The 17,672-nt window shown below is 38.7% G+C and overlaps 1 protein-coding gene across 3 annotated transcripts in view; it reads right to left on the bottom strand.

The window, feature by feature from the left end:
- The window catches only part of C6 (complement C6), an 81,770-nt gene that overhangs the window by 21,346 nt on the left and 42,752 nt on the right, over positions 1-17,672 (bottom strand). For all 3 annotated transcript variants that reach the window (XM_061129876.1, XM_061129877.1, XM_061129878.1), the window contains 6 exons: positions 16,266-16,506; positions 11,422-11,544; positions 6,428-6,594; positions 4,808-5,033; positions 3,500-3,671; positions 2,844-2,955 (listed from right to left, as the gene is read on the bottom strand). In XM_061129876.1, the coding sequence (XP_060985859.1) occupies positions 2,844-2,955; positions 3,500-3,671; positions 4,808-5,033; positions 6,428-6,594; positions 11,422-11,544; positions 16,266-16,506 (1,041 nt within the window). The remainder of the gene's footprint in view (positions 1-2,843; positions 2,956-3,499; positions 3,672-4,807; positions 5,034-6,427; positions 6,595-11,421; positions 11,545-16,265; positions 16,507-17,672) is intronic.

Here is a 17,672-nt window from a genome sequence, read left to right as displayed (position 1 = left end):
CTATGGGATTCTCCAGGCAAGAATATTGGAGTGGGTTGCCATTCCCTTCTCCAGGATGTCTTCCTGACCCAGGGATCGAACTCCTATCTCTTGCACTGAAAGCAGATTCTTTACCATCTGAGCCTTACACAGGGCTTGATAACCATGCTGAATAAAATGAAAAATACTCTCCTTCTTAGGAAGACAGTATTGCAACAGTCTCTTCTTACTGAATGGGAGGCAAGTACAAAGAACTGACTAGGAAGTTATTCTCTGAGAATTGAAGATGGGAATTTTGAGGGAGGTGAAAGTTCAGTTATCAACCTTTGTTACTATGTGGCCATGTGATTCAACTTGTCTCCCAGAAGATGATTAATTTTCTGAATATACAAAAGAGTATCCCATCATTGGTTATTATGGATATGGCTGTGTTTCCAAGGGGAATGGCAAGATGAGTATTATTAATGATCTTGATGTTTTATTCAAAGGCTGCACATTTTCCTTCACGATCATTCTGAAATAAGTTATTGTCACAAGCTTCTGCTTCATTTCTCTTATGAAGCTAGAACCTGTATGCTGCAGCCATCAAGCTTTGGTCAACACATCTGCTAGACTAGCTTAGCAAGGGCCTTTATCCAAAGCCACTGTCACTTTCCTCTGGGGTAAGTGCCTTTGGTCACTAAACAGATATCTTCACATGCAGTGGCATGATTGCTCTAGCCTGGAATGAGGCATATCTGCCTTTGACTCCATAAAAGGGGCAGTTTGCTACTAGGAATTCTAGAAGGTGCTCATTAGGACAGTCAAAATTGTCTTACTTTTGAGCAAAAACTATTGTCAGGTAGGAATTAGGCCTTTAATAAAGAGTAAATTGAAACAAGGAGTGAACTTATTCATAGAAATGGAAACATATATTCTAATTTTGTGAACAGTCATTAGAATAATGAATCACTGTTTAAACCTTTTGTGTGTTTTTAAAATTAGAATGTCAATCATTTTAACACTTTATGTAAGCAACTGACGCAAACAGATTAAAAATTATTTAGAAATCTGAACCTGACAAAGTGTAATTTTGAGGATAACGTTGAAAAGGGCAGGGACTGGTAAACTATTTCTATAAAGGGCCTTGAGAGTCAATTACAGGCCAGGTAGTGTCTGTCACCTTGTGCCACTGTTGCACAAAAAAAGTCATAGTCATTATGTAAACAAAGGAATGTAGTTGTGTTTCAAAAAACTTCATTTGAAAAAGGAAGAAAAGGGCCTCTCTGGTGGCTGAGTGGTAGAGAATCCACCTGCCAATGCAAGGGACACGGTTGGACCCCTGGTCCAGGGAGATCCCACATGCCCTGGAGCAGCTAAGCCTGAGCAGCACAACTATTGAGCCTGAGCTCTAAAGCCTGGAAGCCACAACTACTGAAACCTGCTCACTCTAGAGCTTGTGTCTCAACAAGAGACTCCATGGCAATGAGAAGCCTGTTCACCACAATGAAGAGTAGGCCCTGCTTGCTGCAACTAGAGAAAAAATGGAGCAACAACAAAGACTCAGCACAGCCAAACATGAATAAATAAATACTAAAAAAGAAAAGAAAAAGAAAAAGAGAGGGCAGACCAGATTTGGCCTGTGTGCATAGTTTGCTGATCCCTGTCCTAAAGGATTTGTTCCCAAAGTGCGGCTCCCCAATTAGCAGCACCAGTATTACATGAGATCTTGCTTGTTATGGAAGTTTCTGGGCCTTGCTCAAGACTTTGGAGTTTGAGAATCTCTGGTTCTCCAGTAGGGACTAATGAACATTCAGTTCAGTTCAGTCGCTCAGTCATGTCCGACTGTGTTGTGACCCCGTGGACTGCAGCATGCCAGGCTTCCCTGTCCCTCACCAACTCCTGGAGCTTGCTCAAACTCATGTCCATCGAGTTGGTGATGCCATCCCCTTCTCCTCCTGCCTTCAATCTTTTCCAGCATCAGGGTCTTTTCTAATGATTCAGCTCGTTACATCAGGTGGCCAAAAACATTACTCCCCTCCAAAATATTTCTCCCCCTTCATACCTCTAGGCCTAGCACCTTATACATGAACAGAAGATGAATGAACAGGGAAGATATATTAGTGCAGACACTGTTCTGTGGATATTTATTTGCTGGCTTTGGAGAATCGAAGGTTATTGTTCTTTAATCATAAATATGATACAGGTGGAAACAGATTAAAGGCTTTGTTGGGTTTAAGAAAGGTAAAATTTCTTTTAAAAATGTAAAACTGATTAAAGCACATGCCTCCTATGATCAATTTTAAGTATTATGTATCTCCTGAAAATTTATATCTAAAGTCACAGAACTGTCTAACAAAAAAGTTGCTCTTAATCATAGAAACATACAGTGGTTTAAAGAAAAAAGATAAAAGGTAATGAAACTTTGATTGCTTAAGAGTTCTATAGGTATTTAGCTTAATAAACCATTATAGGCTCAACACCACCTATGTTACAGTCAAACTACTTTGTTTCCCTGATAATATGCCTTAGATAGGGGGTTAGTTTGTTCAGATGCAGAAATAAACAGTCAGATCTTAGTTGCAGACTCTTAGAGAAGTCATCCAAACCATTTTCCACTCACATAAATGTGTCATCAGCACATGAGTTAGTGCCAAGGAGCACAAAAGACCCTGCCATCCTTTGGTCTAACAACTAGATATGAGGACGTCTTCAGGGAATTCAAGAGGGGAAGTGGTGGAAGCTTTCTAAATATTACCTTTTTTACCTTTTAAGTCAACATGTTATTAAACTAAGGAAAAAATAACTCCACATAAAAGAAAATGCATGCTTCCTAAGTTCTGCTTTTTGGATTCTAAATCTAAAGTGAAGGTCAGGATGCTTACCCGGATAAATCCATTTTCTGGAGGGACTGGTTGAGGACACCCTGAATCTGATTCTAATTCAGGGAGATCAGTTTCTTTCATGTCCTCATCATCACTGATGCATGGTTGTCCACTAAAAGGGAAAAAAAAGACGTATATAATAAAATAAATATGTACACATACTTAAATATCTATGTATGTATATATATGTATATATATCCATATATATACACACACACACACTTTAGAGCATGCTAAGTTGCTTTAATTGTGTCTGACTCTTTTCAACACCATGGACTGTAGCCCACCAGGTTCCTCTGTCCATGGGATTTCCCAGGCAAGAATACTGGGGTGGGTTGCCATGACCTCCTCCAGGGGATCTTCCTGAACCAGAGATAGAACCTGTGTCTCTTATGTCTCCTGCATTGGCAGGTGGGTTCTTTACCACTAGCGCCACCTGGGAAGCCCATATATATATGTATATAAAACAGATAAAAAAAGAGAAAATATTAGAGAGGAAAAGGGGTAGTAGCAGATCAAACACCTCATTGATACGTTGGAATAGGTAAAATTCTAAGTATTTCGTTACTTAGCAATAAGAAAATCAATATAGTAAGTCTCTAGTAGCGGGGGAGGGGGATGCCCACTCTCTCCGGTAGCCGTCTTTCCATCCTTACTCGTTCTGCATTATGGAGAAGGTGCAGTGCTCCTCTTGCCGCCTCTCCCCCTCACAGCGTTTTCCTCCTTGCTGAGGGGCAGGGTTGTTGCATTCTCGGGTTCTCGATCTCCTGTAAGTAGCATCACACGAGCTCCAGGAGGACCAGCAGCCCCAGTTCCCGTCCACAGCATCTGGAAGACAGGGACATCCACCCACCGATCTCAGCAGCCCAGAGAACTGGGGCTTTGAAACCAGGCCAACTTGGTTGCCTCGAATTTTAGCTGTGGGATCCTTTGCAGCATATCATAGGGTTGTTGTCAGGATTAGAAGAAATTCTCTGTGTAAAGGGGCTGATACATCATCTGTTTTTACTTTCCTGTTCCCACAGGAAGAATAAAATGGCAACAGCTCTGAATAATTTTCAACTATCAGCAATGTGTCACACAGTACATATATGCATACATCTATGTATACATATTAACGTCTTCTGAAAAGGATATATATCTATCTAATATATATATTAAAATACATTTCTAAAGGTAATAGACTGTATTCTTACTCCCATGACACATCTTCTTTCTAAAGAGGATTAGAGGTAGCCATGAATATATCTTAGTCCAGTATGAAAATTTTGATTGTGGCTTAATTTATCCCTTATTACAAGCCATCCTTATTCTACATTATAATACATAAAAGACTCATAACATCAGTATCATATAGTTTACATTATAGTATGCTTTTTATTTTATTTATCTTATGTTATAGGCATTGTGCTGTATATTTCATATACATATGTTGTTGTTTAGTCACTTCAGATGTGTCTGATTCTGTGTGACCTGATGGACTGTAGCCTGCCAAGCTCCTCTGTCCATGGGATTCTGCAGGCAAGAATACTGGAGTGGGTTGCCATTTCCTTCTCCAGGGGATTTTCCTGACTCAAGGATCAAACCTACTTCTCTTATGTCTCCTGCATTGGCAGGTGGGTCTTTACCACTAGCACCACCTGGGAAGCCCATAGACATACACACACATATATAACTTTCGAGTGTATAGTGGCCTTATCCCCATTGCATGGAAAACAGATTGAGGCACAGAGAGGTTAGGTGACTTTTCCAAGGTCACACAAATGATAGGTTACAGCTGAGAGTCACATCAGACTGTTTGACTTTTGAGTCTAATTTTCTCCAGGCCTAACTTCCTTGTGAATTTGCATAATGTGGAAATTGCAAGGACAACTTTTGTTTTGTTTTGCTGTTTTCATCAACCAACCTAGAATACCTTTGGGAAGGGAGAGCTTCCTGCCTCCTAGTAAATTACTGACACTTACCAGATTTGTAATCCGGGGAGCGTCTCTCGCAGTTCTCGCCATAGGTGCCGCTCTGGCAAACACACAGACATTCGGTCCCTGAGAGCACGGGGCGGCCATTGTTAGGGCATCGGGCACACTGGCAAGGGTCAAACTTGGCTGCATATTCTTGAAAAGCTCTCCTGAGGTTGTTCCGTCTTGTCACTGCACAGGGGATGTTTCTGACCAGGTCTGTGATGGGAGCAAGCTAAGAGCAGATGCGAGGGGGAAGCTCCAGTCAGAGTCACCTTATTGGCATATGTTGACATTACCACCCAGTTCTTGTGAAATCAGAGGCAAGACCTGGACAATTGTATGCTTCAAAATGATTATTGTAGAATACGGCATATCTGTCTATTGAACCAGTAGAGAAAAGCCCTTTCCATGAGGGAAGTGGAGGACAGGGAGCTTCTTCCCTTCTATCCTGGGTAGACCAGCTGTCTTCAAGATTATCCTTAAAGTATAGCAGGTGTAATGTATATGGAGTTTACTCTCCCTGAACTTCTACCATGGAGGAAGCCTCAGATGAGGTGTCATTATGAGAATTTACATCATCTTACTTATTAAGCATCAATGTCTGGAGATAAGTGACTAGGATCAGGCAGCTCAGGAATGTTTTGCTGAAATGTCAACAAGTTTGACTCAAGGAGAAAGATCTGGGAAGAGTGAAGAGAGGCTTTCTGTGTTCTTTGTTTTTCCAGGGACAACATTATTGGCTTTTGGTGAGCCAGGTGAAAAAATGTGGAGAGAAAAAACAGAGAAATGAACTTGCTGGTAGAATCAATAGAATTACAATAACAAATATGGAGGCTAACACAAAAATCAAGGGTCATCAACATTTTAAAACCCCAGAGGAATGACTCTCTATGCAGTGTATGACTCACAAGTGCCCAGATGGATGGCTGGACCTCATTTTCCTACCATAACCTGTAGAATTCCAAATATCTTCACAGTGCATGTAAATCATCCTGCTTTCATGATGATTGAATTCCTTTATTTTCATTTGAATGAAATGAGCTGAATAGCTCCTTCAGGGGCTCTTTAAAATGTGCTTATGTTCCAGGCAAAACTGGTTTTAGTGGCATGTGACTGATTTGTGGACAAAGTATTTCAGACATAATAAAAAACACCCTTTAATGTAATTACAACAAATATAAGACTGGTAAATTTAATCAATGGTGATAGAAACAGAAATTCAAATGGATCTAAAATCTCATATATCCCACAGAGCTATAAATGAAGATTTAGGAGTGCTCAACTAAAGAATTGCAAGAAAAATATAGAAATCAAATGTATTATATACATGGGAAGATAAAGAGCACTACTCTAGGCAAGTTTAGGCAGTTATGCACCAAATTCCCTCTTCTGGTATTTTATGTATGCTAGGAATTCTAAATGCCTTACTACAGAATGCTTGTTCGAACAGCAAAAACAAGAGATGTGTAATTCAATGTTTTTAAAAAGGGTATATTGTGCACGCACACCAAAGAAACACGTTTCTTTTCTCATCTGAGAAGAAAATGGAAAAGGAATTGTGTGATGCATAGTTTGGGCTGCCAGACAACAGCTTTAGCTCTTACCCATAATGCTTTTCAATCTTACCGCAAAGTCGATCACAGAAGGATTTTCCTTCACTGATTCCAACCAGTCAGAAAATGTCCTCTCTTCCGGACCAGAGCTCCCTTTCTCCCAAGCCAAAGCCGCCGCATACTCACTCCTCCCGCCTTGAACCAGCGATATGGATTTCTCTGATCCCTGCATAAAGGAACCTGCAAGGTATTTCAAGAAAATGACTTGTTTAATTTTATTGCAAATTCAAACTTGAAAGTAAAGCCTATTTGCACAGGAGAAAGAAGCAGATGGCAGAACCTTGTAGCTCCATTAAGTCAGCTAAGTGAAAGCTCTGGAGCACACCTCCTGTCCCTAGAGGGAGTTTAATAATAGAAATGATAACCATAATGCTAACAGCTACCATTTATTAAGCAACTCATGTATGCCGGGCACTCTGCTCTCATTATTCATGTAATTTTCATAACAATCCTGAGAAGTAGGTGTTATAATAAACATGGACTTCGAAGCCAGAAGTAATTTGGCCTGGAACATGTGGTTACTAAGGAGGGAGAGCGGGTGGGATACAGACGTAACCCAAGGCCTAAGGACTCTGCCTACTGCTCTTTGATGCCAAACCTCCCACTTTTGACTTATATAAGCATATGTCTTGGGCCCCAGAATAACATAAGCCACATGGTTTCTGGCACCCATTCAGTGGACCACCATGCCATAATTGACTACAATTACAGAAAAAAGGTGATAGAATGTTTTTAAGCTTAAAGATAGGAGTAAAAATACAACTAACCAAAGGGAAAAATTAAATGTAAGAGTTGGCACAATGTTGCTTTAGAGGTAATACATTTACTGTATATAGCAAAGATCTTTTACATACATTTTCAGAACAATTCCTATTAACTAATAGTGTCTTTAATATGAGTGTGTGTGCGTGCTCAGTCGTGTCCGACTCTTTGTGACCCCATGGACTCTAGCCTGCCAGGCTCCTCTGTCCATGGAATTTTCCAGTCAAGAATACTGGAGTGAGTTGTCATGTCCTTCTCCAGGGGATCTTCCTGACCCAGGGATCAAACCTGGGTCTTCTGAGGCTCCTGCATTGGCATGTGGATTTTTATGTGGATTTTTTACCACTACACCACCTGGGAAGCCCAGCTGGGTGATAAGAAATTGTAATGAGAAAATCAAATGGAAAAGAGGTTAGTGAAATGGGTAATAGTTAATGGCATTGATTTGGTGCCTGTTCTGGAGTATCAGTAAGGTTCAGCCATACCCCTGTTTAGAAATTCTGCAGTGAGAGAGACTAGGATGATTAAAACAATGGATGAAATACTCTCTCTATGAAAAAACTATGGTCCTTTTCAAAGTGAGCTGCTTAAGAGGGATATAGGAAGAAAATTTTAGAGGGTTTTTTTTTGCATTTTTTTAATATGAAATATGAGAGAAATCATTATTTTCCAATATAGCATATACCTATTGACAGTGATTCTGACTTGCTAGATTGATATCATATATGTCGTAAGTGGAATGACACTATGGTAAGAGTTATATATGATAAGCTTGGGATCTTGAAGAAAAACTAGAGTTAAGTCTATTTATTATTCTATTAACTACTATGAACAGAACACTTACAAGTGAGTAAATGGCTTAAAAAGATTCCAGAAAGAAAATTCAGACTGAAGATGATACCTATAGTGCAAACATAAGCAAAACAACTAGTAGAAGGAAGAACAGATACTTCTGTTTCTTATGAAAGCTTCTCATTGTCACAACATGAGTTTGACACCAAAGCTGCCTCAAAACATATCAAAAGTTTCAAGGAGTTTTATGAAGTGTTATCACTATGATATGCGATCAAAACCAGGGGTTTCCTAGTGATTCAGAGGTAAAGAGTACACTGCAATGTAGGATAGTCAGGTTCGATTCCTGGGTTGGAAAGATCCCCTGGAGAAGGAAATGGCAACCTACTCAAGTATTCTTGCCTGGAGAACCCCATAGACAGAGGAACCTGGCAGGCTATAGTCCACGGGGTCACAGAAGAGTTAGACTTGCCTGAGAGACTCAACAACAACTCTGATGAGCCAGATAATGAAAAATTCTATTTTATATAGACTATCTTTTGAAACTAGCTCAGGGTTAGAAATAGACATATCTATATTCTTAAGTGTGCTTTTAGAAAACAATATAAATACATCTTTGTTTTTAGGCAAATTGTCATTGTGATTGATAAATGTTAGTTAACAATGTGCTATAAACCAGGCACTAAAAACTTGGGTTGGAGAGTTGACACAATTCAGGAATATTAGTGATGTGTAAGCTGGGTAGGATGGATGGTTGGGTTGATTAATCGGTTTGGATACTACTGCAATAGTCTCTGGTTTTGCAGTGTCTTCATGTTATTCCTAGAAGCTGAAAACTATGAGTTCATTTTGGACATTTTTCTCATCTCTATGTTGAATAGATTTTACAGTTGAGGCGTTTTGATTCATTGAGTACTCAAGAATGAACATTTCCAGAATGCTCTCATGTTTTGAGATGTCTTTCTGTTATGTTTACATATGAACACATTTTCTTTTCTGTTTTAGAAGTTTGTGAACATTCCTCTATCGTCTTAGCATTGCATTTTGTCAGTAAGTCTGATGCCAGCCAGATTTTGTTGTTATTCTATAGGGAAATTGTTTTTTCAGCTAAGGTACTTGAATTCATTTTAAAAATCTTTGAATTTAGTTAATTAGCTAGAATTTGCCTTGAAATTGTATATTTGAACCATATTTCTGATACAAATAATCAAGACAAATTTCATTCTTTCTTTCAGGGACCCATTCATATATATACTTATTTATTAAAACTAGTTTTTCATTTCTTGGTATAGAATCTGTATATTCTCTGGTTTACATTACTAGGTTGATTGCATACTGCTCTTTTTTTGGCTGAAATACAAATGTGTAGTTATCAAATCAGCTCTCATTTTGCTTATACTGAACACGGGCTTCCACATGTAAACCATCAATAGCCTCTGATATTTAAAACTATCTACTTATTGTTATAGTAAATATGATATTATTATCTATTCCTTGGCTGTCCCCCAGTAACAATATAAGCTTCATATTTTGGGAGTTTCTGTGATTCCCTTTGTTTTGAGCAGAAGTAGTAATCAGTCAGGAAAAATAAGGGAATAAGAAAATTTTACACAGAGAAGGAGTTATTTATAATGACAAGGCACAGTCGAGAGCATGACTTATTTAGGAAAGAGAGGCAGAAACTTAGCTAGGCAGAAAGTGAGGCAGGAACTTACCTTCAAGGCTTTGTGAAGCCATGACATGTTTAAGGTCTGAGTGTTTCATGATAAGATTTGCCTTGGAGAATATTCCTCTCACAGAAAATGTGTAGAATAAGGCAAGACCAGAGGCAAAGGGACCAGTGGGCAGGCCTCTGTGGTAATCCAAGTTGGAAATGATGAATGAAAGGCATGTGCATGGAAATGAGGAACTGGGGAGAACTGGGAGAAATATTAAGGAGTAGGAATGACTGCTTCCTGCATGTAGAGGCAAGAAAGCGGGAGGGAGAAATCAAAGACAGTGCTCAGGTTTCTCACTTGGTTGTCTGAGCATTTTAAGAGCTTCCGTGCGTGTGTCTGACTCTTTGCAACCTCATGGACTGTAGCCTGCTAGGCTCCTCTGTCCATGGGCTTTCCCAGGCAAGAATTCTGGAGTGGGTTGCCATTTCCTCCTCCATAGGAGGTTCCTGACCCAGGGATCAAACCTGTGTCTCTTGCATTGGCAGGCAGATTCTTTACCACTGAGCCATCTGGGAACCCCCCCACCTCTTAGAACTTATCAGTCTGTTTTTTTTTTTTAATTTAAGTATAGTTGATATATAATTTTGTGTTAGTTTCTAGTGTACAACAAAATCATTGTTTTATATATATATGGAAATGGCAACCCACTCCAGTATTTTTGCTTAGAAAATTCCATGGACAAAGGAGCCTGGTGGGCTACAGTCCACGGGGTTGCAAAGAATCAGACACAACTGAGCACACATATGTGAATATATATATATATTTTTTCATAGTCTTTTCCATTACGGTTTATTGTAAGATATTGAATGTAGTTTCTTGTGCTATACAGTAGGACCTTGTTGTTTAGCTATTTTATATATAGTAGTTTGGGTCTTTCCTGGTGGCTCAGCTGGTAAAGAGTCCACCTGAAATGCAGGAGACCCAGGTTTAATCCCTGAGTTGGGAAGATCTCTTGGAGGAGAAAATGGCAAGCCACTCCAGTATTCTTGCCTGGAGAATCCCAAGGGCATAGGGGCCTGTTGGACAGAGGAGCTACTGTCAATTGAGTCACAAAGAGTCAGACACAGTTGAGTCACTAGGCACCCCTGCACACATAGACTAGTTTGTATCTTCTAATCCAAACCCCTAATTTATCCCTACCTCCACTTCCCATTTGATAATCATAAGTTTGTGTTCTATGTCCATGAGTCTGTTTTGTAAATAAGTCCATTTGTATCTTATTTTAGATTCCACATATGAGTGATATCATATGTTATTTGTCTTTGTCCGACTTCACTTAGTATGATAATCTCTAGGTCCATTCATGTTGATGCAAGTGGCATGATTTCATTCTTTTTGATGGTTGAGTAGTATTTCATTGTATATGTGTACTACATCTTCTGTATTTTTAATGATTGTCTATAGGTATCCTTACTTTGTAAACTCCTTGAATGGAAGACCTAGTTCATATCCATCCTTACTTAACAATGTCTAGTACCAGGTTTGGCCCATAGGAAGAATCAATAAATGTGCATTCAGACAACCTAAATAGGAGACAAAGAAAATCCTAACCAAGTTCCGTTTTGAGTAGTACCAATATTTGATTTGCTCCCTCCATACCACACATAGGACTCTGAGGCAGACAAATGAAACTAATGAAATAGAAAAATAGTGCAGTCACAGTCAAGTGCAATATGATACTTAAATTATTGCCAGTCAGAACCCACTAGGTAAGCTGCTAAGAGAGTACTGTTACCTTCGTATTTCTCTGACAGTTTGTTAGTGGTGCACTGGTGTTCCACGTTTGTTTTTGTAAAAAAAAGGAAGCGTTTCTTTGTTTCAATCCGCATACAATTTTTGGCTTCTTCCTTTGTTAAACCTGGGAAATAAAGTATAAGAAAAAAAACCCTGAGAATGCACCCTGGAGAATTCAGAGAAGAGCACGAGACTCTGAGCACTCGGGAAGCTTCAGGTACTCTGTACCAGCACCCAGCTCCTCTGCTGCCTGTGAGCTCGAATGAGTAATGGATTTTACTCCAAAGGCGGTTCCTCACAGGCCATGGGACACCCTGAAGAGGAGAGGTATTTGTGAGTCCCTGCCATCTTCCCTGTGGGGACCATGCTGGCCTCTTTCTGCTGTCTGCACACAATCAGCCTCTAAGCTTGCCCATGCTGTTGGCCACCGCCCCTGTACAGCAAATCAAGAGATGGACACCAGCTGTTTGGTGCCCCATTGTCGGGGGGCACCGTTCTTTGGGGGCCGCAGCTGATTCTGTGAGGACTGAGTCCGTTTCACTTCTTCCTGGGTTCACCACCTCAAAGGTAAGTCTCGCTGGTCACCTCTCCTCTCCTGAACACTCATTCCCATACTCATCTAAGCTTCCTCTCTCTGACTTGGCCATTCACTCTACCCCTACCCCCAAAACCCTTTCGTTTTGTCTCAGAAACTCTGACTTCCTGACTCACGAACTCTTCAGTGTCCTCTGGGACTGCTCACTCTTTCTCCTTATCTTAATTCAAGCCCGTACTTGATACGTTTTTCCCTGTTGTCTTCAAGGGAGGTTGATGCTGCCTGGTTCCCAGTCTCTTTAGGAGTGGGAGCTGGGCTTGATACCTTCCTAGTTTCCCAGGACTGCTTGTGAAGGATGACACACCACAGTTGTGTAAGTCTTGTAAAAATCCTCATGCTCTAAGACTCAGAGTATCCAGTTCTAATACCTTTGGTCCTCACTGTTTCCAAACATCCAACATCCAACATTTCTTCCAAACATCCAAACGTCGTTTGTTGAAGATTTTGGTATCTGAATCAATCTTTCCCGCCCTAATGCTGGTCCATTATTCTTAAGGACTTCAAAATCATTGGGGGATGTCAGGGATTGAGTGGAATAGAGGTAGGGAAACAGGTCTGGCTGTTTGGAGGCTGACTTGGTACTGCCTCTCTGGGGTAATTTGAGGAGTGTTTCCTTTTTTTTTTTTTAACAGCTTTCCAAGTCACCTGACCTGATAACGCGAAACACCAAAATTAGAATCCAATTTTTTTGCTGTTTAGTTTAAAATTGCCTTGCAAAATACAAGCACATAAGAGATAGAGCTGTTATGTGAACTGTTAAGCACCTTAAAGCAAAGTAGTTTATCAAATACTGATTCTTAGGGTTGCAGGTTACAAGAGGCAGGGAAGAGTGGTCTCAGAGCCAGAGGCACCGTGTGAGTGTGTGGTGCTAGAATGTAAATCTGAGTGTGCAGCTCATCAAGGAATGAAGCTGAGTAGGTGCGGATGAGGCTTCCTACTTTGTAGTTTTTTCAGTAGTTTGACAAATTCAAAGAGATGAATCAAAGATTGGCAGTAAAAAAAAAAGTCTTGGTTTGAAGCCCTTGTGTGTACCTGGCATTTTAATCTCTAACAAAAAAGATGGCTGTTTTGATTAGGCTGAATAAATATGACTCATTTTTCTTCCAGTGGTGTTGTTCTTATAAATGGGTCAGCCAAATGTTTGGGCCATGTGAGGAATTTAATGGTCCCCTAACCCTTACTCTTTCATTAGATTTCTATGATTTATTTTAAACAATTTTTTGAAGTGGACCATTTTTAAAGTCTTTATTGAATTTGTTACAGTATTGCTTCTGGGTTTTTTGTTTTGCTTTGGTTTTCTGGCCCTGAGGCATGTAGGATCTTAGCTCCCTGACCAGAGATCAAACTTATATCCTCTGCAATGGAAGGCAGAGTCTTAACCACTGGACTGCCAGGCAAGTCCCTAGCTTCTATGATTTATAAGTGAAAATTAAATTTCATGTGACCAATTCATTAACTATAGCATAATTAATTAACTATAAACCTCATTAATTTCAGTTTCTGAGGGTTACAGGAGAATCCTACAAGATTTGAATGATGAATCTCTCTTATGAGCGTGGTATTGGTCACACGGTGTTGAAAATGTCAAGGCTTTATCAGTGAATTTCTGTACTGGCCTTTTCTTCCCCACAAGATGCCCTGTAGCTTATGTCTGACCCTATCCACACTGACAAAGGAGTTGCTTGATGCTGAAGCACTTGCAGTCTCAAACCTGAGTTTGATGTGGCATAGGAATGAGTATGCCAGAAATGTCCTTAGCTACTCTGACTGGGCAAAGATCAACAGTGTCAATCAAAAATGTCATACTGATAAACAGTGGGGTGAAGAATTTTTCTTCTTCAATCAGAGCAGAACATGACTTCCCAGCAAAAGAAATTTAAAATTACCATGTTGTATAACATGATATTTTAATTTTTTACTGTTTTCTCTGTGTCTCTGAAGTTCTTTTTACCTTGCACACTGGAGCAAGGTCAACTTTTTATTCAAGGTTTTAAATTGACTATGGAACACTGCAGAATAGAGGAATACATCAAGAGATGCAAATAAAGAGTAATTTAATTTTGTTTTATTCTTCTTGCACTAGAGAATGTACTCTGAGGTATTCGAGTCATTTTTTTTTAAATTAATGACAAGGGATATAACTTTTATTGAAAAAAGCAAATAAAACTAGGCCTAAACTCTAGCTCTACATTGTGGTGAAGTAAGGGGAAAAGAACTAAAAAGGGGAAAAGGGAGGAGACCAAAATATGGATTAATCTAAAAAATGGTCAGAAACAGACAAACACACCCACTGGAGAATTCCATTTTAATAAGGGTTTTTTCTAAGTGTGTTTCATCTTAAACCACAGATAAAATTGAGTGCCAATATTATTACTGTGACTCAGAGAAGTATATATACATATATATATGTATAAACACACACACATATATATGTACATATTTCATGACTATAAGATTATATATTACATATAAAATATGAGAATATGTCTTATATACATATATATAAACATTATGTATATATGTGTAGTGTTTGTATGTGTACATAGGTGTGTATGGTTATATGTTTCCAGTTTTATATGACACCTCAGACTCCCTTTCTTTCTCTTACTATGTATATCTGTGTGTCTAAAGTCTCTACCTTTATTTAAAGAGAAAGAGATAGAAAGTGAGAATATTTCTTCATTTTGGTTATGGGACTTCAACTATTAAAATCCTGGATGGTTGATTAAAGATTCACATAGTTCTTTAACTGACCTGAACGCTAAGCCTTATAGCAGCTTTGCTGTAAATGCATGATGAGTATAGCTTATTGAATGAGAAATTATTCTCTGGGCTACAGCAGCAGTGACCAGAATAATTTCATCCCTAGGGTGAGACAAAACCAAGTCAAGGGCCAGAGACTTCCCACAGTCATTTTTGCTCAGCTTTAATGTTGATGCTGTTCTCAATGGCAAAGACATCGAATTCAGCGAGCAAATGTGACTGCAGTGGAAAGGATAACTGTAATGAAATGTAAGAGGCGGTGTGGAAAGCCCATCCCTGTGTAAATCTCTGGGATTTCAGTAACTCTGTCAGGCAAAAATTTTGAAGACCTTCTTACCGAAAATCTTTTTCAAAGACATATATCCCATCTCCTCTCTTAAAAAGCAGATCATTTAAAGTTAGGAAGGACTCAGGGAACCCACATTAAATATATCTATTTGCCATAATGAGATACAAGAATAGAGGAATTGAAATTCTACTGACCCCAGGATTGGCTTGGTGTCTTTTAAAATAAATTCCTGATTTCTTTTGTATAAGAGTCAAATGATCAAGAATTCTGACTTATTTAGGAGAATTGGACACTTGGGTTCTGGTCATTACAAAATTTCCTGATCATGTTTTCAAGACAGAAGCATCACAAGGATGCTGTGTCATTTCACAATGAAGCCTGAAAACAAATTTATAGAAAGGTACTTAAGCTCTAATAGAAATGAATATTGGTAATCTGAGATAATAGTTAAGAAATCAAAAGTTATTTTTTAAACCAAGATTTATATTACTATTTTATATGTAAGCAGAAAATATCACAGATTATACCTCCAGATATAAAATTGCAACTTTTCCTCAAAGAAAAGTGCCTCCCATCTGGTTTCAAGTTTTGCCACCAGTAGGGGCAAGTCTGGCTCATGTTAACTTAGTCCCTTGTCAAGTTCTTAATTGCTTTTCATCTTTTGCCCTTGGCTTTTAGTTAAAATCATTAAAAGAAAAAGACTAGGTCCAGTCTTTAGGACTTTCATAGCCTAGGGGCCCAGGTTCAATCTCTGTCTGGGGAACAGAGAAAAAAAAAGTGTCAGTGGATTTGTTGTAATTACAATTTTATAAAATTATTATCTCCTATAAAAATTCTATAAGTAAATTATTTTTTAGAGTTTAGTTCCAAGACAAATTTTGTTTTCCTTTAGGTGATAGCATCTTTTTCTCTTTAGTTTACCACTACTAGGCAGTTTATGATGTTCTTAAATGTCAGGAAATTCTGGGACAAATCTGATGCCCGAAAGAGGTTACGCCTATTTATTTCTCCTTCTTCTTTTGGCCTGAATTTTCTATTTTTATTTCCTTGAGTGTGTACATTTTGGTTGTTCTTCATATCATTTTGGAAATAAAGCAAGGTTGAAATAAAGTCAATAAAGAACTAAAAGGATAGAGTAAGAGAAAAATGCATTACACAGTATCTTATCAGTTAAAAATAAGTGTTGAGGAAATCAAACCTGAGTTCTTTAGCTCCTCCTTGCTAAACTGATAAAGGAGGTCGTACACGCCTCCTAGGGAGCCAGAGGTGAAATAGTGAGTCCCAAAGTCATCAAAGATCCGGCTGTATAAAGCAGAGTTGTATTCTAGAGGCAGATGGTTAAGTGCTTTCAAGAAGACATCAGAAAGCTGTAGATCTTTAGTTTTCATTGTGAAGTTTAAGACTTTTATGACTTTATGGATCCTAATAAAACTGGAAGCCTAAATGGAAGAGAAGAAAGAAGTGAAAAAAAAAAAAAAAGATGATTAAAGGTAATGAAAACTTGAGGAATCAAACATTAAATGTTTATCACCAGCTTCATTGTACCCATAGCATTATAATTGTTAACTGTCCATTGAATGTTCCCACATACAAAATGATAATTTTCATCTTATTTTTCCAGTACCTTTTCCTTCAGTTCAGTTTCCTTAGCTATTCAAAATGCTAAACAGATAAGATGACCTCAATCATGTAAATTGTGTGATGGAGGGATATGCTGTCTACCAAAAAGAAATCAAGGATCAAAAAGTAAATCTTTTTTTCTTGATGGTCAATCTTGGGTGCACCCCTACTGCATTTTTATTTAGAAAGTCTTGCTAATGCAAATAATTGAAAAAATATTGTATACATTTTCTGCTGGAAGTTACACAATGAGATTCAAGTCATAGCTTTGTCCACCAGCTGGGGAAAGCGTGTCAATTCTCTGGGCCCTAGTCATCTGGGAAAAGTTACCTGTGCATAGCCTTCATCAGTGACATTTCACACTGCTTTCAACTCCAAGATGCTAAGACTCAAAATTACGTAGGTGGTAAAATTAAGCAAAATTGTTTGTATTCTGTCCTCCATCCACAAACAGAACTATTTGGAGGATCATCTCTTGTTATGTCAGGTTGATTTAGGATTATGTATCTGGTATTATGCCCCAAATTTCATTCCATTAAATTGTCCTTTTCCTTAGGTACTGAGTTTTCTGAGGATATCCACATATACTGTTGTTTTAAAAAAGCTTAGATATTGTAACTGATTTCTTAGTTTTAGCAAATTGTAATGTTTAAATAATAAAAAGAGAGGGGCATATTTTAGCCAAAAATCTGTATTAGTTAAATTGCTAAACCTGTTATTATTGTGGCTGCAAATTATTAAACAGCTATCTTCTCATGTGCTATAATTATGGCACAAAATGACTATTAACACAGAAGGGAAAAAACACACCACAAAGACTGAGGAAGAGGCAACATTCATTCCCCTCCCTCTCTGTTTTCCTTTTGCTCTTCCCCCTTCCTCTCCTCCCTTCCTCCTTGCTCCCTTCTTTCCTTCAATACTTGTTTCTCTCGGCTATCACAGAGGCAGTGGACACAAATGTGAACAAGGCAGAAAAAATTCATGC

This window comes from Dama dama, chromosome 25, assembly GCF_033118175.1.
Source record: "Dama dama isolate Ldn47 chromosome 25, ASM3311817v1, whole genome shotgun sequence".
NCBI lineage: Eukaryota > Metazoa > Chordata > Mammalia > Artiodactyla > Cervidae > Dama > Dama dama.
The sequence above is the reverse complement of the archived record's forward strand: the minus strand, read 5'-3'. Positions and strand labels throughout refer to the sequence as shown.